Raw genomic sequence first — 25,818 nt, 5'->3', positions numbered from 1 at the left:
AGTCTCTGGAATTCTCTGCCCATTGAAGTGGTGGAGGCTGCCTCGCTCAATATTTTTAAGACGCGGGTTGATAGGTTTTTGACAGGCAAGGGGATTAAGGGTTACGGGGAGAAGGTGGGAATGTGGAACTGAGCCACGACAGATCAGCCATGATCTTATTGAATGGCGGGGCAGGCTCGAGGGGCTAGACGGCCTACTCCTGCTCCTATTTCTTATGTTCTTATGCCACCACATGTAAAAAAACTTGCCTCGTATCTTGCCTAATTCACAGCAAGTGTGCAAAGCTGAAAGATCCAGAATTGTGTGAGCAGTCGTATTTCCTGTGCTAAAATGAAATCAGGGGTATATATAATCCTAACCAACTTAATCTCTGCTGATATGACATACTGCCATCCCAGGAATCATCCTGGTAAGCCTTCACTGTACTCCCTTCCTCAGGGAAGGGCACAAAAACTGCACACAATACTCCAGGTGCGGTCTCACCAAAAACCTATACAATTGCAGTAAAACATCCCTATTCCCATACTCAAATCCACTCACTATGAAAGCCAACATACCATTTGCATTCTTTACATTGCTGAGTCTGAACAGCAGGCCTGTGGCATCCCCTCTGTCAGTGTGATACTTGATCTTTAAACTGTGCTGCATTCAAATCCCAAGTCTGCCAGTACACATTCATATGAATCTGCAGGTTACTTGGTTCGATACAAGGATAGAATAAAGTAGAGCTTAATGCATGCATGCACAAAAAACTGCACCATTTTCAGTAGTTTGCAATTAAGGTTGATAGAGGGTCATAAAGCACGCACACTTGGATACAAATTTAGCACTAATAGGCTTTATTCCAATTGGTGGCAGGGCAAAATAAAGATAGTTACAGGGCAGCACGGTGACACGGCACCAGAGACCTAGGTTCGATTCCAGCCTTGGACCACTGCCCGGAGTCCCCGAGTCTGTGGGTTTCCTCTGGGTACTCCGGTTTCCTTCCACAGTCCAAAAGATGTGCTGATTAGGTGCACTGGCCATGCTAAAAAAAATTCTCCCTCAGTATACCCGAATAGGCGGAGTGTGGCAACTAGGGGATTTTCACAGTAACTTCATTGCAGTGTTAGTGGAACAGTGTTACTTGTGACACTAATAAATTAACTTAAACTTACTATTCATATTTTTGATCAGGACTTGAGATCTGAGGTAAAAGCTATGGAAATTAGATTCAACAGCGAATCCTGAATCAGCCTTTAGTGTCTTCCACTACTCCCCTATTAACGACCAAAGCTGTGCCCACTTCTCCCTAACCAACTGTGCATTTATTTTCCCTCAATGATCATACACTGCTTCTGCTTCAACCATCTCTGTCCAAAAAGATAACTTTCCACACACCTGATGAAGGAACAGTGTTTCCAAAAGCTTGTGGGTTTACTATCAAATAAACTTGTTGGACTTTAATCTGGTGTTGAGAGACTTCTTACAAAAAGATAAACTCAGTCACTCCACAAGAATCAAATTAACTTCCAGGATGTAAACAGGTAAAACCATTTCTAGAGGAGATCAATGAGTATCAAATTTCTAACATAACCATTTCAGTTTTTCTTAACTAATTTTTTCCTTGTAAAAAGTAAACAATTTAATTTTATTTTAATAAAACTATATTCAAATCTCTGCAACTACTGCTTTGAAAGTGCACCAGATAGAATAAATGGCAGGTGAAATGGAATATCTTTGCTTAAATAAAACAGCATGACCCACAACTCTTGCATATGTTAATCGATCTAAATGTTATTCAAATGCAAATATTTCATTGTCCAAAAATATTGTAAACATTCAATTAGTGTCTCAATGCTTCTACAGTCTGAGAATACAAATTACATGGGAACATGGTCAATCCATTTTTAGTTAACAAAGGCTCTCCCATGGAAAGCATCAGACAAACTACTGGCATTTCTCAAAACTAGACCACAGCAAATTTCCATCATTTATTGCTCGGAAAATGAAATTGTAAAAAAGCAGCAGATATCCTTTGACCTATCACAGGGATCAAAATAACTACATATTTGGACTCCTGGGAAAGAAACAATGCACTGGAACAAATCACAGGTGGTACAGATAGACACAGTAAACATATTTGCAAAACTAAACCATAATTGCTTGAAAAATAAACTCTTTAGAAATATTTTTGCAATTAGAAAAGGGTAGAAATACTCAGTACAATGTTAGGTGTGCAAGAGTTGTGGGTCATGCTGTATTTTCTAAACCAGAAGATATCTCATTCCACTCATTCTATCCAGTGCACCTGTTAAAGCAGCAATTAGAGATTTGAATATGAATATAGTGTTATTAAAACAAAGCCAATTATTTGTTTGTTGCAAGGAATAAAACAAACTCAAGAAAAGCCACAAATATTTTCATAACCCAGCTAAGTTGCACTGGAGATCAATGAACTATGTGAATAGAGGGTGTAAAATCAGGAGATAAGTGCAAGATAGGAGGGCCAAGTGATGGAATGTGGCATGCTGGGATTGTGAGGGACAGTGAAAGAATGCATGATAGACATGAAAGAATAACAATCTATTGGCATGTGATTATGGGTTTGAGAATGGTTTGTACGGGGGTGAAGAAAATTAAACCAGCTGACCTGTGCATTTGTCCAACGAATATAATTAGCAAGGAAATTGCAGAACGGTTATGTAAAAAAAAATCAGATTTAGAATGAGTTGCAAACTATCATTTTTTTCTACACAACAAGAAATCTGCAAAGTTTAATTACGACAGATACCATTTCATTGCTACTCGTTCCATTAATAAATTTTACTGGCAGATAAAACACATTATGAAAGCCAATTTACCTTCTCAATGGGAGCAGAAACTCAAAGACATTGCAATTTTCTTTTATGCACAGAGCAGGAGTGGGCTACAAATACATCATTCATCTTTTTAAGTTTTTGGACAGAGGGCTACAATTTTTCAGCACAGCAGGCTTTCAGCACAAGCACAGTGGATGGCACCATGTCTGGTTGTACATGCTCTGTTCTGAGTAGCTAAAGGACTCAGCCACCCTGACATCAGTGTCCCTCCGCAAAAGGAAAATCTGCATGTAAACCATGGTCATGTGACCAGTAGCGTAGCACAATTCCAAGTGAGCAATGCAAGGGTCAGGAAGAGGTCCCAAGAGGGGAGTCCCAGAGTTAAGAATGAAGATGAGGTAGGCAGGAATATGGGGTTGAGATCACAATCAGATCAGCCACGATCTTACTGAATGGCACAGCCAGCTTGAGGGACAAGACGTCTACCTCTGTTCCCAATTTGTATGGTTATGTGTATGAAAGAAGAGGCTCAAAGTAGAAAAAGGGATGCAATTGGCAGATGCTCAAGAGAAGTCCTGGCAATTGAAGAGGGCTTAAAAGAAGCCCTGAAGATCTATGAAGGTGAGCCATGCTGCAGGCTTTTGAGCGAAGGTTTAGAGCAGATTTATTCTGTTCAGTGTTGCTGAAGGACTGAAGTTGGCCTCATGTGTTGATGCTCAAGAGCACACTGAGGGATCAAGGGGAACTGAGTGTCAGGAGATGAGATTGAAAGACTGCGAGATGAGCCATCATTAAGTCTGTGGGATCAATCTTGATGCATGTCATTTATGATGCAGTATGGTGTTTGACCACAGTTTTGCCTGTTAATCCACACATACCTCATATACTCTCAACGGTCAGGGTTAAGAAGATTGATATTGTAGACTTATCCAATGTACAGCCCATGGCCCGGATGGTGGCCTGTGAAGCCCTTGTATGTAACTCTGGGACCAGTTTTCAAAATTTTAGACAACCAGGCAAGGTTGAATGGGAGTCTGCATTTAAGTTTTCCTCCAATCGCAGGACATTTTTCTTCTGCCTTTGGGAAAGTGAGAACATGTCCATAGGTCTGGTTTACTTTCAGTATCATAGGAGCATAGGAACTACAAGCAGAAGTGGGCAAATTCAACCCTTCGAGCCTGCTCTGCCATTTGAGCAGATCATGGCTGATCTCTGCCTGGTCTCGAATCCACTTCCCCAGTTGTTCCACATATCGATGTTTTTAAAATTAGAAATACATTATCTCCTTCTTGAAACCATTCAACAATTCAGATTCCACAATGCTATGGGACAGCGAGTTCCACATATTCACTACTCTGAGTAGTTCCTCATCTGTTTTAAATGCGTCACCTCTCAACCTATACCTGTGACCTCTTGTCCTAGATTTTCCCATAAGAGAAAACATTTGGTGCATTTATCAATCCCTTTTAAAATTTTATATATCTCGATCAGATTTCTCCTCATCTTTCTAAACTCCAGAGGGTACAAGCCCAAATGTTAATGTCTCCTCATATGCAAGCCTTTCATCCCTGGAAGCAATTTGGTGAACCTCCTCTGAATTGCTTCCATTGCCACATCATTCCCCAAATAAGGAGACCAAAACTGACAATACTCCAGATGTGGTCTCACCAACACCCCATACAATTGCAAGAACACTTCTCTACTTTTATGCTCTGGTCCTTTTTCAATAAATGCCAACATCCCATTTGCCTTTTTTTAAAAAATTACATTTTGCTCCTGCACTTATGACTTTATGATTCATGAACATGGATACCCAGATCCCTCTGCCCAGAAGCCTTTTTAATCTTCTTTCCATTCAGGTAATAATTTGCCTTTTTTTTCCCTGCCAAAATGGATAATTTCACACCTATGCACATTAGACTCCATCTGCTAAATTTTGGCTAATTCTCCTAGCCTATCTGTATCAGTCTGTAAAATTTTTGTATCCTCTGCACTGACTGCTTTCCCACCTATTTTGGTATCACCCAATATCCATTCAGCCTCACATCAGTATTCACTTTCACTGAGGTGAGAGCAAGTGAGCACCCTGGGCAAGCACACACCCTATTGCACTCACCTTTATTATTCACTGCTTTTTTTGCTCAGCAAATTATTTCTTTCCATATCTCGTTTTTAAATTCATGTGTAACGTTGCACCAAACTTCATCTGTCATTTGCTGATCAACCTTGAGTAAGAAAGATATTGAAATGTGCCCATCCCAGGTGAGAAGTCTCACCCATTACTTCCACTGCAAGCCTTTTCATGCATCATGTTAGATTTGTATGCTGTTCAAAATATTACATAGGATTTAGAAGCAGGAGTAGGCTATTCAGCCCTTTGGGCCTGCTCCATCATTCAGTAAGTTCACAGTTAATCTGATGATGTAAATTGTTTTATCTTTGTCTTGTAGTTTATTCTTGTTTGTTCAAAACCCATGGAATCTTATGGCTTTGTCTTAGAAAGTGTCTTGAACAGCAAACTTTGTCTACTTCAAACAAAATGTTATTGGTCACTGACCTGGTCTTTCCAAAAACCTGCAGGTCTGATGTAGGGTCCTAAACACAAGCAATTAAGGAAGTCTGATATTGGCAGAAGACATTGATTATAAAGTGAATGACAAAGGAAGCAAATGTAACATGAAAAATGTTTTTATGCAGTGTATGGTTAGGATGTGGAATATACTACCTGAAAGTCGAACAAATTCATTTATGCCTTTGAAAGAAACTGGATAAGCCCTTGAAAAGAAATAAATCAGTCGGTTACAGGGAAATTGGTGGGGAGGAGTACTAGAGTTGCATTTGTGGTGTTGAAGCAAAAGGGTTGAATGGCTCCTTCTATGTTGTAACCATTCGATTATTCAAGGCTTTTTCGTTGCAATTAACTCCAAAATGAAAGTTGTAAAGAATTAGGGTTCACATGCAAACCAGAAAAAACACAAAGCACAACATTCAGGGTATAATCAACGTAGAGGACCCAAAAAATTAGAAGGGATATTACATCTGATCCGATTATAAAGCAAATATATCAATCAGAAAATAAAACAAACATGCATTATCCTTGCCTATGCCATAAAGCATTGCGGTCTGTGGTCAGTGGAAAACGCATATATGGGCCAATTAGTTAGGAACAAATTTGATAGAACCCAATGGATTTCAAGTGTGACAAAGCTTTCTTTAGATTTTTAACGTAATTAAATGTGATGCTGTGGACTGTGACGTGACTGATGAGCGAGAAGTAAGCAAAGAACAAGATAGATGTAGCAAAACCTAGTAAGATATCAGCCCCTATTAAGTTTGGCAGAATAATTTATACCAGGTTCAGCTTGTAGGGGAAAGAAAAGTCAATTCAAACAATTGCTACAGAGCACTATTAGCACATCAACTTACTAACAAAGTTTCCATATATATTTGTTGATCTTACTGCTTGTCTATCCAGCAGTATTCTGCAGTTGATGGGCAATGAATGAGAAAAAAAACAAAACTTGAACTGCCAAGGATCATAGATGAGCTTGGGCAGCAGTGAGTAGCACTGTCATACAGAATGAAAGCAGTATAATAATCCAGGTCAGAAACTCCAAGGTATTTTGTGAAGTTAAACTAGACCATGAGTTTTGAACTTTAAATTTGGCTAGGGCAAGCACAGGATGCTTCAGATGACCCATTAGTGAGCTTTTATCAAAAGTTAATTCAAGTTAACACAAAATTAGCAATAACTTTTACCAATTACAAACAAGGAAAAAACCCCTCCATACCATACAAACCTTAACTAAATGCACTGTCCCAAAACAACAAAACTCCTTATAAAAATACACTTCAATGTCAACAAAATGAAGGAGATAGTCATCAACTTCAGGAAGTGCAGTGGAGACATAGCCTCAAAATAAGGGGGAGCAGATTTAGGACTGAGTTGAGAAAGAACTTTTTTGCCCATAGGGTTGTGAATCTGAAATTCCCTGCCCAGTGAAGCAGTTGAGGCTATCTCTTTGAACGTTATTAATGCAAAGATAGATTTTTGAACAGTAAAGGAATTAAGGGGCTTGGTGAGTGGGCAGATAAGTGGAGTTCAATCCAAGAAAAGATCACCATGAACTTACTGAATGACAGAGCAGGCTCGAGGGGTCAGATAGCCTACTCCTATGTTACTGAATTAACATAATTCAGCTCTTGTGTCAACAGCTGAAAACAAATTCCTGTGCATCTCCTAGTGCAAATTTCTAATCTCATCTAAATACACTGAAGCCCTCCACCATGAAAATCTTATTTATAAATGCACGCACTAGCACCTTTACTCCTTCATGTCTTAAACCCACCAGAGTTGTCTCTAGTAACCTTTCCCCAGCTAAAAATTGCACATTTTTCTTCAGATTATAATATTCCCAGAAAATATTTAAAAATTCATTATCTCACCCATTACTTCCATTGCAAGCCCTATATATGCATCATGTTATATTTATATGCTGTTAAAAGGATTACATAGGATTTAGAAGCAGGAGTAGGCTATTCAGCCCTTTGAGCCTGTTCCATCATTCAGTAAGGCTAATCTGATGTTGGTCTCAACTCCATTTTCTTATCTCCCCCCATAACTCTGGACTACTTTGTTTATCAAATATCAGTCTAATTGTGCCTGAATAAATTCAATGATTCAGCCTCCAGTGATTTTTGGGGAAGCAAATTTCACATACTAACAACCTTTTGAGATTAAAAAAATTCTCACTGCCATCTTAAATGGCTGACATCTTATTCTTGAAATTGACACTATTCTCCCCTGAATCTGGCTAAGTTAGGGGTTCCATTCGTAGACATGCAGGGTAGAATAGGTGTAGGGTGATGCGGCGGCGCGGGCTCATTGGGCCGAAGGGCCTGTTTCCCGTGCTGGGTTGTTCTTATACCGTGTCCTCTGATTTTCATCTCTTCCAAAAAATCAGAAGGATCTTTCTGGTCTCTTACCCTATCAAATCAAGGTCATATTTGTTTCAATAAGATCTGCTCTCCTTTTAAACTCCAACGGATATCAGTCCAATGTGACTACTTTTCTTCACAAGATAGGCCCCCCTTATCCCAGGAATAAATCAAATGACCCTTCTCTGAACTGCATCTAACGCAATTATTCATTTCTTCAAACAACATCAAGTCTGTACACAGTACTCCAAACGTGGTCTCACTAATGCCCTGTAAGACCTCCCTACTTTTAGAATTGTATTCCCATTGCAATAAATGCCAACATTCCATTTGCCTTCCGAATCACAAACTCTCATCAGCCTCTTGCGATTCGTATACCAGGACATCCAGATCTCTCTGCACCGAGTTCTGGAATCTCTCCATTTAAATGATAAACTGCTTCTCTATTCTGGCCATCTCTTCATTGCTTATATAGCATGCAACCATGTTTGTGGAGTAACTGATTAAGCTAGAAATCAGAAGATTAAAAAAAAATTACTGGGCTTTTTTGTTCAAATAATGTAAAGTACTGCTCCTGTATACTAACCAACTTAACAAGAACAGAACTACCCAATCTGTTGCAGTCATCACCACGTGTAGATAGATTTTTACTGGATCATCTCCAATGCATTAACACAAGTGCAACACTACAAATTTGCTGTTTTTCACTTGAGATACGTCTTGCCAACTGAATCGTACACAACTGCAACAGAACAATAGGCATTATGATTTTCTGGTCTAAAGGTGTCTTAAGCACTTAAAAAAAATCCTCATTCCAATATTACAGATGACATAAAAAGTGGAAAGGTGGTTAATTTAAAAAACAGACTTCTGAAAGATACATTGCCAACTGTAACATAGAACATATCAAGAGATGAACGTGTTCCCTCTTGATATAACAACAGGCTTCCAGCCCAGAGAATTCTAAACTGAGATCAAAGACTTGGCTACCATCAAAAACAGAACAACCAACTGGTTAAAAATGCTTAGCTCGAACACTTCATTGCAGCCATGGTGCAAACATGGATGAAAGAGCTGATTTCCAGAGGCGAGACAACAGCTGATGCACTTAACAGTTTAGCTCATTGACCAGTCATGACTTCAAGGAGTCCCAGTCAAATTGAAGTCAAAGGGAATCATGGAGAAAAATTTCATCCCTCAAGTGTTATTGGGCCAAAATACCAACAATCCTTACCCAACACCACTGTGGGAGTACCTTCATTACATGGATTACAGCAGTTCAAAAACATGACTGACCAGAGTTCTTTCAAGGGCAATTAGGGATGGATAATAAATGCAGGCTTTGCCAGCAAAAACTACAACTCTCAAGTAAATAAACAAGAACTCCCAGCCCTTCCCAAACAAGTTTCAATTGTTCTCTGCTAGACCAAATGTTCTCCCCAAACTGTGCAGTTGTGCAGACATGCAGCAATCCGGAACTGAAAACAGTTGTTTTCAAGGTTAATACATGCATAGCCACCTGGCAATCTTAAAGGGACAATGCTGAGCAACAAATGAGCCACACAAAGGGAAATTAGAGGGAACATTGTACCAGACCATCAGATGAAGTACTGTGGAACAGTGAGTGTTGTGCATCAAGAGGAGAAAATACAAAACAATTCAGTCCTTTTACTAGAACATCTTGTTAGTACTGTTTGTTGATCAACTGAAGCAACAACTGCACAGAACTTCTTGACAAAAACAAAGAGGACTGACTTGAATCATACACGAATGGAACAATTGGTCGTTGTGACACGAATATTATATCCACTTGCACCCTCTTACCACAGTTAACATTCATAGCGTTACCAACACAGGGTCTCACGTGAAATATATAAAACACAATAAAGAGCAGCAAAAATCAAATTTAAGCTGTCTAGAAAACTGAGTTCCCATGACAGGTATTTAACAAGTTTGTGGCATTATTGCAGCTTAATGAGTTGGCTGAGGAACATCAGTAAAATTTCTGCAATTAACTTTGACATAGTGAACAAAAATGTTTCTGGGGGGGGAAAATGAGGGGAAATGAGGGGAGTCATGAGTGGACATGGGTTCAAGGTGAGGAACAAGAAGTTTTGAGGGGCATGTGAGGAACAACATTTTAGCCAGAGGGTGGTGACTGTCTAGACTGCACTGCCTGGGACGGTGGTAGAGGTGGTTGCCTCATCTAAAAAAGGTACCTGGATAAGCACTTGGCATATCATAGCATTTAGGGCTATGGGCCAAGTCCCAGCAGTTCAGGTGTTTCTAAATGTGTCTGTGAGAATTCAATAGACCGAAGGGCCTCTTCTGCACTGTGTGATTCTATGATATGCTAAAGAGACCTCAATCGTCACAATCAACAAATAAAAACGTACAATTAATATTTATTGACCAAATTGCAAACTTATATTGAAAAAAAACTAAAGTTTCATTGAGGTGGCCAAAACAAATTAACATAGCAACTCAATGAAAAATCTGAGTACCAGTCCTGCACAACTCAGTTTTTCTACAAGTTGTATTAATGCATCACTGCTTCAGTTATTTTAAATTCAATTATTCTGCAAATCAGGAAATTCTGTTAAATTTGCATATCAAGTGCGCTTACCATCATCATCCAAAATGAATTATAAATGCTTAAAAGAGAGGGAAATTTCTGACACTGACAGAAAATGTTGATTCTACCTCCATTCTACTCAAAATTTTTCAAGGAACTCCTGCTCTTTAGGATGCTAATAAAACAAAATTAGAACACTTCATTACTTTGTCATTTTTTCAAAACAAACAACTAATTGATCTCTTATGGTAGTGTATAATTGGACCAGAGACAGCAAATGCAATTCAGTTCCCTTTATAAGTTTCTCTGAAGCACAGGTTGAGGAGCAGGAAGGATCAGGCCTGAGGACCCATCATTGATAGGTAAGAAGCTGCAATTAGTGACAAGCTTACAAAGTAGTTGTATTATAAATGTGGACAAGGCATGCAGACACAGCTTTTTCCTATAGTAAATAGGTTTACATTGATATTGATCGTATTTTCCAGTTAATTGACTTGGAATTATTGAGTCCAACATAAAGGAATCAAATTAAAAAAAGGTGCTGCAGCTCATCAAGCCACCCTAACCAGTTGCCAGTTCAATCTTGACACCAAAACCTTCCAACAGTTTTCTGGTAGAAAAACCCAACTTCTTTAACTCATGAAGACAATGAACCAAATGCTATAATCTTCAGAATGCCAAACACTCAATTTAAATAAATTAATTACTTCTTATATCTGGGGAAGAGTCCTTGTCTCTCAAGTTTGCTTTTCCAGGAATGTAGTTACTTTGTATTCATCATGTCTTACCATTTGTCCTGGGTATGGTGGAGAGAAAAAAGAACAAGAGACACTGCAAACTGGAGTTGGATTATCAATTATGAAAGCACAACAAATGGGAGATGTATGCCAACGGGCCTCCTCACCATTCAATACTATCAGGCTGAGCCAACTTGATTAATCTCAATATTGAATATACACATTCCCTAATCATCCATAACTTTCTGGGCTAAAGAATGCCAAAGATTTGTGGCCTTTTACATGCAGAAATTTCTGAACTCAACCCCTTATCCTGCAACTGTCTCCTTGTTCTATACTCAGCAGCTAACGTTATGAAACCCTCTTTAAATGTTATGTTTCAAGTAAGTCAGCTTTCAATCTTCTAAATTCCAGAGAATGAAAGCTAAGAGTTACAGATAAAGGATACTGCATCTCTAACTACCAATGGGTGCTATTCTTGTTGGCAGTTGGTGACTAGTGGAGACCACAGGGATTGGTGCTGGGGCCTCAACTGTTTACCATTTACATAGATGATCTGGAGGAGGGGGCTGAGTGTAGGGTAATGAAATTTGCTGATGACACGAAGATGAACGGAAAAGCAAATTGCGTGGAGGGCGTGGAAAGTCTGCAGAGAGATCTGGGTAGGCTGAACAAGTGGGCGAGGACCTGGCCGATGGAGTATAATGTTAGCAAGTGTGAGGTTATCCACTTTGGTAGAAATAATTGTAGGAGGGATTATTATTTAAAAGGCAAAAAGCTGTAGCATGCTACGGTGTAGAGGGACCTGGGGGTCCTTGTGCACGAATCACAAAAACCCAGTCTGCAGGTGATCAAGAAGGCGAATGGAATGTCGGCCTTTATAGCGAGGGGGATAGAATATAAAAGCAGGGAGGTCTTGCTGCAACTGTACAGGGTACTGGTGAGGCCACAGCTGGAGTACTGTGTGCAGTTTTGGTCACCACACTTGCGGAAGGATATATTAGCCTTGGAGGGAGTGCAGAGAAGGTTCACTAGGCTGATACCGGAGATGAGGGGGTTAGCCTATGAAGAGAGGCTGAATAGACTGGGTCTGTACTCGTTGAAGTTTAGAAGGCTGAGGGGGGGATCTTATAGAGACATATAAGATAATGAAGGGGATAGATAGGGTAGAGAGATTCTTCCCACTTAGAAAGGATAGCAGGACTAGAGGGCACAGCCTCAAGATGGGGAGGGGGGAACTTCTTCACTTAGAGGGTGATGAATCTCTGGAATTCTCTGCCTGTTGAAGTGGTGGAGGCTACTTCGCTGAATATATTTAAGTCATGGGTAGATAGGTTTCTGATAGACAAGGGAATTAAGAGTTGTGAGGAGAAAGCGGGAAAATGGAACTGATCCACTTCAGATCAGCCATGATCTTATTGAATGGCGGGGCAGGCTCGAAGGGCTAGATGGCCTACTCCTGCTCCTATTTCTTATGTTCTTATTTACTAATGTCTCACCTTTTAAAATATATTCTGCTTTTCTATTCCGTATATTTCATCTTTCACCTTCTTGCCCAATGAGCCTGTCTACATCCCTTTGCTACCTCATTCCATGCTATTGACAGTTTATATTCCCAATTGCTGTGAGCTGCCAGAAAACTGGGATACATTACACTTGGTATTGGCTTTAACATATTTGTAAATAGCAGAGGCACAAGTAGTGGCACACAGAGTACAGCACTAAGCACTACTGCCAACTTGGACATGACCCATTTAGACCTACTCTTGTTTTTTTGCACAGTACTGATTTGGTGTAATCACAGTTTGGCACATTTAGTGCCTTTTGAAATCCAACCATGCTACATCCACTGATTTCCCCCTTATTTACCTAGTTACACTCAATAAACCCCAATAGGATTTGTCAAATTCAACATCCCTTTGATAAAAATTTTGTTGGTCTTGTTTAATTAATTGTATAACTAATATGGTTTAAATTACTTAACTAGCTTAAACTAATTATATTACAATTTTCTAAGTCTCCTACTACATGCCCCTAATGATCAAGAAAATGCTTGAATATACTACTGACATCAAGCTAACTGGCCTATGGTCCAGTGGGGCTAGATTTTCTACTTTTCAATCCATACCGACCATTCTTTAATTTAGGGAATTTGGGAAGGTAAAAAAATCAAATGCATCACCATCTCTGCAGACTCTTAAAATTCTTGCATGTGGACCTTCAGATCTGTCTCCTTTCAGTGCCAATAAGTACTTAAATTTCTTATTAGACCCTTGGTTCCCTACTAATCCCAGATTTCTTTGCATCTTCTACTGTGAACACAAAATAAAAACAAACACTGTCATTTCTTTATTTGCCATTCTAATTCCTCTGAACTCCTTTCTTTCCGTCATACATCTTTCTTTTTACATACTTGTAGAAGCTCTTAACCTGCTTTTATATTTCTTGCTAGTTTAATCTCATTCTATTTTCCTCTCCAACAATTTCCTATGAAGTTTTTAAACTCCTCAAAGAAATCTCACCATTAGAACTCTAGTTTTATTCACAGTCAGCTGAGTTAAATCCTTTAAGAGCTTTCCCAGTGAGATCATCAGTATTCACTTTTAAATGACAGATTGGGAAAAATTATTCAATGTCAGTTATTACATTAGTTGAGTTTGAGAGGAATTTTGGCAGCAAGACTCCGCGAAAATTAAAAAATCTCTCCAAACCATACCCAAGCTTGAAAACCTTTACTCAAGATTTACCAGTGACATAATTTGCAAATGCTCTAGACAGTGCCTAACTTAACTGGATGAACTAAGTAATTACTGTGGCCAGAACAGGTCAGTAGATGGGAATTCTGCAATCAGTAACTCACCTCCTGAGTCCCAAAAGCCTGTTCATAATCACCAGTCAGGTGTGTGATGGAATACTCTCCACTTGCTTGAACAAATGCAACTCCAATCATACTCAAGATGATTGATACCATTAAGGTCAAAGAAACCAACTTGACTGGCACCTCATCCACCACCTTAAATATTTACTCCCCCCACCTGTGGCAAGATATACCACCTGAAAGATGCACTGCAGCAACTTTCCAAGCCTCTTCCAACAGCACCTTCAAAGCTTGCAACTTTTACCACCTTTAAGGACAAAGACAGTAAAGGCATGAGGCTACTATCACCTGCAGTTTCCGGTCCAAGTCATACACTATATTGACTTGGAATTATAATTGCTGTTTCTTCACTGTCACTAGGTAAATAAAAACAGAAGCTCCCTTCCCAACAGTATTGTGGATGTACCTACACCAGTGGTTCAAAAAAGCAGCCTACTACCTGGGCAATAATTGCCCAGGTAGTAGGTTACATTGCCTCATGAAGGAATAAAAAAAATGGAATTTTACTTCTTTGTATTTAACTGAATCACAAATACTGCTTCAGAGAACAATCTGCAATTTTTAATTAATTTGTCAGTCTGATTTGAAATACTGATCAGAAAATGCAAAAGAATTTAACCTTGATACTCTCATGTCAATAAGGCAAGGTTAATTACGTTTTAAATATTGCAGAGCTCTGAAACACTAAATTGGTGTTGCCATGCAATAGGTGATTGTGCCTTCAGATGTCTGGATCCCAACTTCTGGAATTTCCTTCATCTTCCTCATGCTTTTTCCAAGGTGTTTCTTAAGGACATTTTACTATGTAAATACAAGAATGCAGGGCTCAAGGGTTCTGCTGCATGGTACTTTTCCACTGATATTGGTTATCACACTCCAGGGAGGATGACTGGCTACAGTACTGATCTCAGTTTGCCTTTTCACCAAGGCCATTCAAACTAAAAACTGCACAAAGTGACCCTACCACACTTATCTGGGCAGGTATACAGGGGAAGAACCGCAATTAATAAACATGCATTTCAAATCCTCAAATGGTAGAGCAAGTGGATAAATATGGCACATGTACACGTCAACAACCGTGAAAGTGGATGAAGCTGTAGTTGGATTGACACTCTCCAGCCATCAGTTTGCTATGCCTTTGGGTGGAGATCAAGGTGATGCAGTTGGTGACACTAAACAGGCACCCTCAAATTACAAGACAACATTCACAGGCCTCTGCCAGGACAGCACAATGCCCAATGACTACGGACAAGCAACAGAAACAGGGCAATGAACCTGGTGGTTTCTATTTACAAATCCACATGTAGCAGCCGGATGTCTGATGGTTGCTGAACTCTTGGAGTTAGGACAGATGCAGTTCAGCAATAGTCTCTCTCTCTCTGTTCACCTCACTTAAGGAGTTAGACAATGTGTCTAGGTGCCAGTGAGTGTCCTGAAAGCAGAACCATCATCATTTCTCAGTAGCTTGCGCGATATAACACCGCTATGTAAAACCGCATGAGGCCATTTTAGAGGGGAAGGTACACTTTAAATTTGTTCATGGTATCTGGGCTGTTTTTGTTGCTCATCCCCAAGGGCATTTAAGAGTCAACCACATTGCTGCGGATCCGACATCATATGTCGGCCAGACCCTTTTAGAAGGGAAAACTGGAAAAAGATAGTCTTAGCCATGGAGTTAAGTTCGCCATCAAAAACAGAACAACAAATTTACATCTTCAGCTTAGTGACAACCAATTGGCCAATCATCATGCCTATGCTCTCATATTTGATTCTACTAATGAAAAGAAAGAGCTCTTTTATGTAGTTCTTGATTCTGTACTGGCATCCATCCCAAAACAAGACAAATTGCAATGACACAACTACACTGTTTGGAAGGGCATAATTTGGAAAGGAATAGTAAAATCAAAAGCCAAAAGCCTCCTCCTTGTCAGCTAGTGCACTGAACATGGACTCACCATCACAAACACACCATTCCAATAAGACAACATGGAAACATTCCCAATTTGAACACTGGCATCTCCTGGACAGGAAGGATTTACGCATGACCTAAAACAGGTAGGATGCAAATGACTGCTGCACAGTCAACAAAATTTTATGTCCCATGAGAATACGTCTGACATCCAAACACCAAAATATTCTCAGAAATCCAGGAGAAAATTTAACCTTCACACTCTCCAAAATAAAAAAAAGAGAACAAATACAGTTGCTACTTTCTTCCCATCTTGCTCTCAGAGTCCAAAGACGTCTGTGGGGAATAGCTTTGGGGCAAGATCAAATTTGAGATTCCAAGAGATATGCAGCCAAATCATGGGTAGTAAAGCCAATGAAATCCAATGCTGTGCAGATAGACAACGTAAGCCATTCCGTCCAAGGCACCAAGACCAACTCTGGGCTAAAACAAATGTCCATTCCTTCTCCAAAGATGGCACTGTGGGGAAGATTCTCAGACAAATCTCCTGAACCACCTCTAAGCAGTTAGCAAAGTTATTCTTTCAGAGGTCCAGTGTGGCTTCTGGCGACCAAAAGCAATCACAGACATGATTATCTTTGTTGCTCAACAAACCCAGAAATAAAAAAAAGTTCTGAACAATATATAGCTACTATTGATCTGACAAGTCTTTTGACTCCATCGACCACAAAATCTTTGTAAAGTCTTCCAGAGACTTGATGTGCAGCAAACCTTGTTAATCTCCAGTGACTCCTGCATGACAACAATTGTCCTTAGCAATGGATTGAAGACAGCCCTTTCAAATCCAGAAAGACATCAAGCAAGGCTGCATAATTGTGACAACTTTTAAGTATTACCTCAGCTCGGTCACGGAACTCATTCACGACAAACTTGCACAGGGGAGTTATGGTTCAGTTTTCACTCAAAATGAAGTTTCTCAACTTCAACAAGTGAGAATCAAGACTAAAGGGTGACCCTGCAGTATATCCTGAACTTACAATATGCTGACAACTATGCAGTTGTGGCACACTCAAAGCAACATTCCAAAATCCTCCACTAGCCTGACTCTAAATACCAGCTATTGATGATGAAACTAAGTTAGTCAATATTTGCTATCTCTTGGCAGCTAGTGAGGGGGAAGAACTGGTCACAAACCGTGCCGTGGTAGCACCTCAATCAATAAGTGACAACACAGTCAAAAATTGACTTCAGGCTCTGCTGCAGAGATGAAAAGTGGAGAGTGCAGAACTATGGTTTTAGAACTCCCCTACCCTCTCTCTTCCCATCCACCCTCCCCACTTCCACGTGGCAACTTGTATTCACTCTACCCAAGAGAGCTATGACTCCACAACTGGACCAAGTCACCTGAGGGCACATAAATCATGGAGCCTGACAAGGTGTCATCCTCATTGAGGGATTAAGAATAACATAAATGCAACTTGTCGATGTAGAACAGTATGTCAAGTTGAGTTGTTTTCACAGTTTTCCTCCCTGCATCACTTTCTTCACCCCAACAGCATCTTTGCTACAGATTACTATAATTTTCTTTTCTGGTCTTGCTTGCAACATATTCAGCAGTTAAAATTGTAGTCACAACTTTAACTAAGTTTCCTGTACAAATTCTCAGGTTCTTCTTTGAAAAGTAATATACAATCACTAACCTGTCAAAAAGTTACAAGTATAATCCGATTTTCACTTATCTGTTGACACAGGTGAAAGAAAATGCCAGAGCAACATTAGTAATTTGCCTTTATCTTAGTAAAATCTTTAACTGGCAGTTTAAAAAGCATACGTTCATAAAACTTTAAAAGTATCAAGTTAATGTGTCTATATTTAAAAACCAATAGCTATTTTTGTCTTTAAAATAAATCTGAAGAATATTTTGCTGGCAATGCACTCAAATAATTAATTAAGACTCTTGCTCCAGAATGAAAATGTTCAGGATTGAAGAGTAATACAATATGCAAAGTAAATGATTGTGTTTGATTATGTTATGGCAGAGGAGGGATGGAAAGTGCAGAAGAAAATGACAAAGAGTCTATAATAGGCAGCACCCCAAAAATAATGAATTCTTTGAAATCCTGTGATGTACTAAGATACTATACAAATTCAGATACTAGAATAAAAACAAACTAACATGAGCAGAGAAATTCCCCCACCACGGTATGCAGAGTTTTACCTGGCATGGAGAACATTAAACTCATACGAAATATGTGCCAAATGCCTGCACTGTGATTTTATAGGAACACGCGTCAATGTTTCACATTAGTAAACAGAAAACATTTACAGTATTTCAGTTGCAAGCACGTAGACATGTTACAATGATCGATGAAAAAGATACAGAAGGTCTTATAACTTAGGTTTGCATTGTTGATCTCTATTGTATAAATAACAAACAACAGCATATAGTCAATGACTGATTATCTGAATGCATCAAACACAAATTATTAAAATGCCAGTTCATTAGCAAACAATGCAGATATATTTGGTCACATTTTTGCACAGCGTAGTTTTTCTTTTTTTTAAATAAATAAGTCCTTTACCACAGTGACAGTAACATGATCCAAATTGAAAGTGTTTGAACTCCACAATGGAGGTTTGTACAAGATGTTCCTTATGCAAGAATCAAATCACGCATTTCCATAGGTCAAGAGGGAGGGCTCATCAGTGGTTAGCTCAGCACACAGAAACTAGCTCCCCTTTGTAATTCTGGAATTTGGAACTTGCATGCCAATCCACCTTTGGAACAGCACAGGTCTAGATTTCAAAATTGAAACCGACAGTTCTGAACAACAGATCATCTTACAGGACATAGAGTAGCAGCTAACATAGCATTTTTGCTAAAGAACATTGTTTTAATAAACTATTCAATTAATAAATACAAATAGAATAGTGAATGCGAGTTAGACAATTTTACACAGCAAATCCTACAACGAAACTAAGAGGGTTAATATCAACTTTTTACATAAGACAAGCAACATTAAAATCTCACCAGGGCAAATCAGTGAAGCACCTTTGCTATACATATAAGAACATAAGAACATAAGAAATAGGAGCAGGAGTAGGCCATCTGGCCCTTCGAGCCTGCCCCGCCATTCAATAAGATCATGGCTGATCTGTCGTGGCTCAGTTCCACTTTCCCGCCCTCTCCCCATAACCCTTAATCCCCTCTCTTATCAAAAACCCATCAACCCGCTTCTTAAAAATATTTAGCGAGGCAGCCTCCACCACTTCAACGGGCAGAGAATTCCAGAGATTCACCACCCTTTGAGTGAAGAAGTTCCTCCTCAACTCCGTTCTGAACCGCCCCCCCTTTATCTTGAGGCTGTGCCCCCTAGTCCTACTGTCTTTTTTGAGCGGGAAGAGTCTTTCCACCTCTATCCTATCCATCCCATTCATCATCTTATACGTCTCAATGAGATCTCCCCTCATTCTTCTAAACTCTAACGAGTACAAGCCTAGTTTATTCAGCCTCTCCTCATAGCTCAACCCCCTCAACTCCGGTATCAGCCTAGTAAACCTCCTCTGCACTCCCTCCAGGGCCAAAATATCCTTGCGCAGGTGCGGCGCCCAAAACTGCACACAGTACTCCAGCTGCGGCCTCACCAATGCCCTATACAGCTGCAGCAAGACCTCCCTACTTTTATATTCAATCCCCCTCGCTATGAAGGCCAGCATCCCATTCGCCTTCCTGACCACCTGCTGCACTTGCAGGCTGGGTTTTTGCGACTCATGCACAAGGACCCCGAGGTCCCTCTGCACCGTCGCCTGCTGCAGTTTTTCGCCACGTAAGTAATAGTCCTTCCTACCATTCTTCCTACCAAAGTGGACCACCTCACACTTGCCAACATTAAATTCCATTTGCCATTTCCTGGCCCATTCGCCCAGCCTATCTAGATCCTTCTGCAGACTCTCCACACCCTCCGCACAATTTGCCTTTCCCCCAATCTTGGTGTCATCAGCAAATTTCGACACCCTACACTCGGTTCCCTCCTCCAGATCATCTATATAAATGGTAAATAGCTGAGGCCCCAGCACCGACCCCTGGGGCACCCCACTAGTCACCAACCGCCAATCCGAATAGCACCCATTGACCCCCACTCTCTGCCTCCTATTTGACAACCAATCCTCTATACACGCAAATAAATGGAGCTATAGACAATATTTTACTAGCAAGACAAAACATCTTATATAAAAGGGACATCAGATAAATTAAAGTGGAAGGAACAAGTTAACATGCGGTATTTCTTACAATTGTGAGAAGTATCCGATAATCCTATATAGAATGAACACAATTCAGTAAACAATTGGTCTAAATGGCTTTTTTTCATAAATATCCCAATGACTCAAATACAGTTGGCTGCACTTCCTTGGAGCAAACAAAATGTTGTGGAGTAGGAGGTGTTGTCTACATGAGTTAATCACCACTCTGGTATGGGGTAGGGGAAAGACTCAAGTTTAGGGTGCAGTATATGGCAGAGGTGGCCCATCTGCTAGTTGATAGCATAACGATACTTCTGAAAGTTGACGTATGAAGCAGGATAATAAAGATGATAGAAATATGCCTGGTAACCATATTAGAAAGATCCACTTCTCAACAGATACTATGTTGTATTACTAACTCCATTAAATGTTAAAATAGTAAACAGAAAGCTGCAAAGAAATATTACATTTGCACTATATGGAATGAAATATCTAACTTGTTAATGTCGCTCCATTGAAATGCCATTGACGTCAGAGACATTAGAAACAGGACCAGCAGCTTTCCCCTTACTGAAGTGCAAACAGAATAGGCTTGAACTAACAACTTCACATTTCCACACTATCTCCACATTCCTCAGCATTCAAATATCTGACTTGAACATATTCACTGACTCAGCATCCACAGCCTTCTGTTTAGAGCATGCCAAAGATTCTCACTGAAAAGATTTCCTCATCCTAGTAGCGAACAGGCAGGCCCCAATTCTGAAACTGTGACTGTGTTGTAGATTCCTGAGCCAACAAAACATGCATCCAACATCTGTCCTGTCAAGCCCCCTTAAGAATTCATGCCAACAGATTAACCAACAACCTTGTGTGGCCCTTTTATCAAATGTCTTCTGAAAACCCATTGATTCTCCATATCTACTTTGCCAACTACAATTACAAAAAATGAACTGAACGTCAAGCACAATTTCCCTTCATAAATCTAAAGCAACTCTGCCCAAATATAATGATTTTCTAAGCATCCTGTTAACATGCTAAATAGATCTAGCATTTTCTTTTTACCAATGTCAGGTTGACTGGCCTACATTCTGCTATCTCCCTCCTTTCTTGCTAATAGCAGGGTTAAATTTTGCTCGAGACCTTATTATCCTGCTTCATACATCAACTTTCAGAAGTATCATTATGCTACCAACTGGCAGATGGGCCACCTCTGCCATATACTGCACTCCAAACTTGAGCCTTTCCGCTACCCCACACCAGAGTGATGATTAACTCATGTAGATGACACCTCCTACTCCACAACAATCCACAGGAATTGTTCTACAGTCTAGGAAATTCTGGAAAACCAAAACAATTTACTACCTCTGTAGTCATCTCTTTAAAAGCCTTAACATACAAGGTCAGATATGGGGATTTTCTTGCTTTCAGTCCCATTAATTTCTCTAGTATTAGTCCTTTACTAATGCTAATTTCTTTTTGGTTCTTCATTCTTGATGAAGCCTTGGTTCCCCAATATTACCAATATGCTTTTGAGTACATCTGTATTCAGTATTCAATAAAGTATTGCCTAATCTCTGCCATTTCCTCCTTCTAACCTACAATTTCTCCTGTCTGCCTTTATGGATCCAACTGAGCCTTGCTAACCTCTTTGTATACACCTATTGAAGCTTTTACAATCCTTTTATCGATCATCCTTTTCTGAGTTCTAAAATCCTCTCATTACTCAAGTTTACTGCTCTTTAAGAGTTCATCAACCATAGTAGTACTACTATTTGCTACAAATTATGGATCATTATTTTTCTGACCTTTTTCCGTTGTACGTAATAGCTCCCTGTTGGGCATTTTCTCATATCTGTGAAGTTTACAATATATTTTGGAAACATTGTTGGTGAATTTATGATAAAAAGTCAAAACTATAAGCCACTTTCAGAATTCCAGATTCAATTCTCAGAGGTCCAATATTGGGTTTAAAAAAAAAGGATTAAAGTCTTTGTACTGATAGTGACCTGTCCTTCAGGTCACTTTCACAAACATCTGAGAATGATATGGTCACCACCATATGCAATTGATTTAATTATCCCTCATGCATTCATGCTATTATTTTGAGATCATTCAATTTGGACACGTATCTAAAGGTATTCCTTTGCAGCTTTAATCAGTCATTGAGCATTGTACAGTACTATCAAACATGGATGTATTGCCTGAACTTTTTCCTCAACCGTGAAGCTCCACTGCTTTCAGTATTTTTTTTTATTTAATTTGCTGTCATATGAAAGTTATGAACAGCAGCTAAAAACACACAGCTATTTTTCTTGACCATTAAACTTACTAGCATGTTTTGTGCATACAAATTTATTGTCGGATATGAGAAACATGACCAGCAACCCGAACGACAATTCTTAAGTCAGAGAGACAATAACTGTCAACCCATCAATATATCTACAAGTTATACGCCAACTACTCAATCGATCTCAACTTATAAATTAACCAACTTTGCCCTCTGCAGAATAAAGATCGTTTGCACACATTTAACAGAATCCTAACAACAATCAAATGGCTGTACATGCCTCATTTTTTACCACTATTATTTCTACATTTTTATACCCGAATCAAACCACCGTTTCATGAGGGCCACAAGCAGGGTAAGGATAATGATCTCTGCTCTTTTGCGTTTACATTGTTAAGAAATCATGGCATTTTTTTCAAAAAGATTAAGTTACGCAAAAGCAACAGTTAAACAGTCACATTTCCTGTAAGGATTTACTCGCTAAGCCCATTGTCAATGTTCCAAAAACATATGCTGAAATCTGCTCACCCTCATGGATAATTAAATTAGTGAACCTGATTGAAAATTTCTCATGCATTAGTACTGCCCATAACATGGTTTCACAACAGAAGCCTTACATCAAGCACAGGAGGGAAGGATCTTGCCCTACTGTTCCAGAGTATTGAATGCCTGGAATATTGGATGCCTCCTCCATCTTCTGCAATGCTACCAGTTCACAACAAATTTGTTCATCCCCTCTTCAATTTTTTCTCAATGTCCTGCTCCATAGGCTCAATATCCTTTGCCTAAGGCTATCCTTTTTGACAGACAAGGGATTCAAGGATCAAAGCGAGATTAAACCACAACCAGGTCAGGCATCATCTTATCAAAGAGTGGAGCAAGCATGGGCTATTGGTCCATAAGTCCTATGTTATAATACTTCATTATCATTCTTACCACATTTCTTTACATTTACACAAGTTCCTCCTTTATCTCCTGTCTAATCCCCCAGTCTCTTTTCCTCAGTTTCTCCTCTCCATATGTTGCTCCTCATCTCCTGCTCCCTCCATGAGTAAATCCCTGTTCTATTCACATCTATCACTGTTGTCACAGTACAACCCAATTTCCTGCTCCTCTCACCTGTTGCCCTCCCCGGCACCAGTTCCCATAAGCTTTCCGTCTCCACGCCTCTTATCCCTGACCTCATACTGCCAACCCTACATTTGCCTATCAGTGGCTCTACTCTCCTGTCCTTGGCCTTCACATGATGGCCTTCTCATCCCCTATGCTACCTTACTCATACCCAGATCATCCACCCCTAGATTCAATGAACCAGATCCCCCATTGTCCAAAAGCTCTTTTGCCAGCCTCTACTTGCCTGTCATTATTTTTCTGCATATCCCTGTTATCCAGGTCACCAAATTGCCTGAACCTGCTGTGTTGCTCTTAGCTCCAAAAACCCCTATATTCTTGTCTCCAGATCTCCTCCCTCCTGTTCCCAATATTGACACTGCCCATCCCCAAACCCACTTTCCTATATTCAGATTTCCCAAGTCTACTGTTCCCAGGGGTAAAGACAGTGGACTAGCACAAATATCCTTAGATTAGTAATCTGGGGACATGGGTTTGAATCCCACCATAGCAGCTGACGGAATTTAAATTCAATAAATAAATATGTGACGTGAAACTAGTCTCAGTAATGAAGACCATGACAGCAATTATTGACTGCAGAAACCCATCTGGTTCATTAATGTCCTTGAGGGAAGGAAATCTGCTGTGCTTCCCTGGTCTGACAATACATGACTCCAGACGCTAAGCAATGAAGAAATGGTTTAGGATACCACTCAGTTCACAGGCACTTACTAGATCTCACAAGAAACACATCCCATAACAGAACAGAATATTCCCTTTATCAACATCCATTGCTGTGTCCTCATGTTCTCCTATGTCACCACCCCTCCCCCCATCGTGACGACCCCCACCCCCCAGTCCCCTCCTCACCCCCCAGTCCCCTCCTCACCCCCAGTTCCCTCACCAACCCCCCCGCACCCCCAGCTCCCCTCCCCCCCACCAAATCCCTTACCTCCCCACCACCCCCCCCCCTCCCACTGGGCGGTAAAGCCGGGGCGCGGCGGCACATGTGTTACTCACCACGGGTCAAACTCATGGATGATGCTCTCGAAGCGAATGACGGCGAATAACCTGGAGCTGAATCCAGCCAGCCAGGCCAGGAAGAGGACAGTGAAGGAGAGAAGGGACTGCCAGCCGGCCGGGTGAGAGACCAGGTTCCTCACCTCCAGCGCAGAGCGCTCCGCCATTTTACAACAATTAACGGAAGGTGTGGGAGAGGTTAGAGAGAGAAAAAAAAATCCAAACCGCAAGGGCCTGTAATGTTGAAATTTTAACGTGTGTGTGTGTGGAGGGGGAGGGAGAATGGGGAAGGGAAGGGGGGGGGATTGGAAGGGCCGGGCCGGGCTGGAGGAGGGCGCCGGGACTCAGCCCCGCACTAACATCACTCACACACAAGCGGCGCTAGGTCCAGGGCCGCGTGTGCCGCACCAATCACCTTCCCCCCCCCGGCCGGGGTCGGAACCGAGCGGCTGCAACCAGCGGAGCGGAACGAGCGGCAACCTGGGGGGAGCGGGGAAGCAAAAAAACCGGTGACACCCGTCCGCCAGTGGAAGAGGCGGGAGGGGAGGAGGAAATGCCGATCAACCCTACCCCCCCCCTCCGTCCCGTGACAGATGGTTCAGCCTACTCGCTTCAACCAATGTGAGGGAGGTTTACTCTGCCGGCGCCCGGGGGGGAGGAAGGAGGGAAGCTTTTGATCCAATCGACCGAGGCGTCTGGATCGGCGGCGGGGACGGCGTGGAGGCCGGTGATTGGAGCTGCAGCGGCTGGGGGGGGGGAAAAAAGTTCGCGGAGGAAAGTGCAAACCAAACCGGGCGGAGCTGCTGGGGAGGGAGCAGGGCAGGAGCCACAATGTGTGTGTGAGAGACAGACACAGTGTCCCCGGCCGGGATAGGTCATACCATTCATCCACTTGTTGCCAAGGTTTCTCACATTGAAGCCCCTCATCCCCCCCCCCCCCCCCCCCCCCAAGCCAAACCTCTGCTCCTTCATCACCTGCACCAGATAGAAGTTTTGCTTTCTACTAAAGATGATCAAACAACACTACAAATGATCACGCTACAGACAAATTATCCCACTTTTTATACTACAGATGATCAAACTACACTACAAATGATCATACTACAAATTATCACACTTTTTACACCACGGACGATCAAACTTTTATACTACAAATTATCACACTACACTCCAAAAGATCGCACTACTTTACACTATGAAGGATCACACTTTTACACGATAAATGTTCACTTCCTTTACACTACAAATGATCACACTACACTGTAAATGGTCACACTGTTTTATACTATAAATGATCTCACCTTTACAAATAATGTTT

General features: G+C 40.7%; 1 protein-coding gene across 1 annotated transcript in view; it reads right to left on the bottom strand.

The window, feature by feature from the left end:
• Positions 1–25,033, bottom strand: part of stt3b (STT3 oligosaccharyltransferase complex catalytic subunit B) — a 119,444-nt gene extending 94,411 nt beyond the window's left edge. Inside the window, exon 1 of the mRNA XM_080203610.1 lies at positions 24,501–25,033. Coding sequence (XP_080059736.1) covers positions 24,501–24,667 — 167 coding nt within the window. The 5' untranslated portion in view covers positions 24,668–25,033. The remainder of the gene's footprint in view (positions 1–24,500) is intronic.
• Between the last annotated feature and the right edge of the window lie 785 nt (positions 25,034–25,818).

The sequence above is a fragment of the Carcharhinus amblyrhynchos genome, chromosome 2 (genome assembly GCF_965287045.1).
Source record: "Carcharhinus amblyrhynchos chromosome 2, sCarAmb.v2.hapA, whole genome shotgun sequence".
Lineage (NCBI taxonomy): Eukaryota > Metazoa > Chordata > Chondrichthyes > Carcharhiniformes > Carcharhinidae > Carcharhinus > Carcharhinus amblyrhynchos.
Note: the sequence above shows the minus strand (reverse complement) of the source record. Positions and strands in the feature narration are given on the sequence as shown.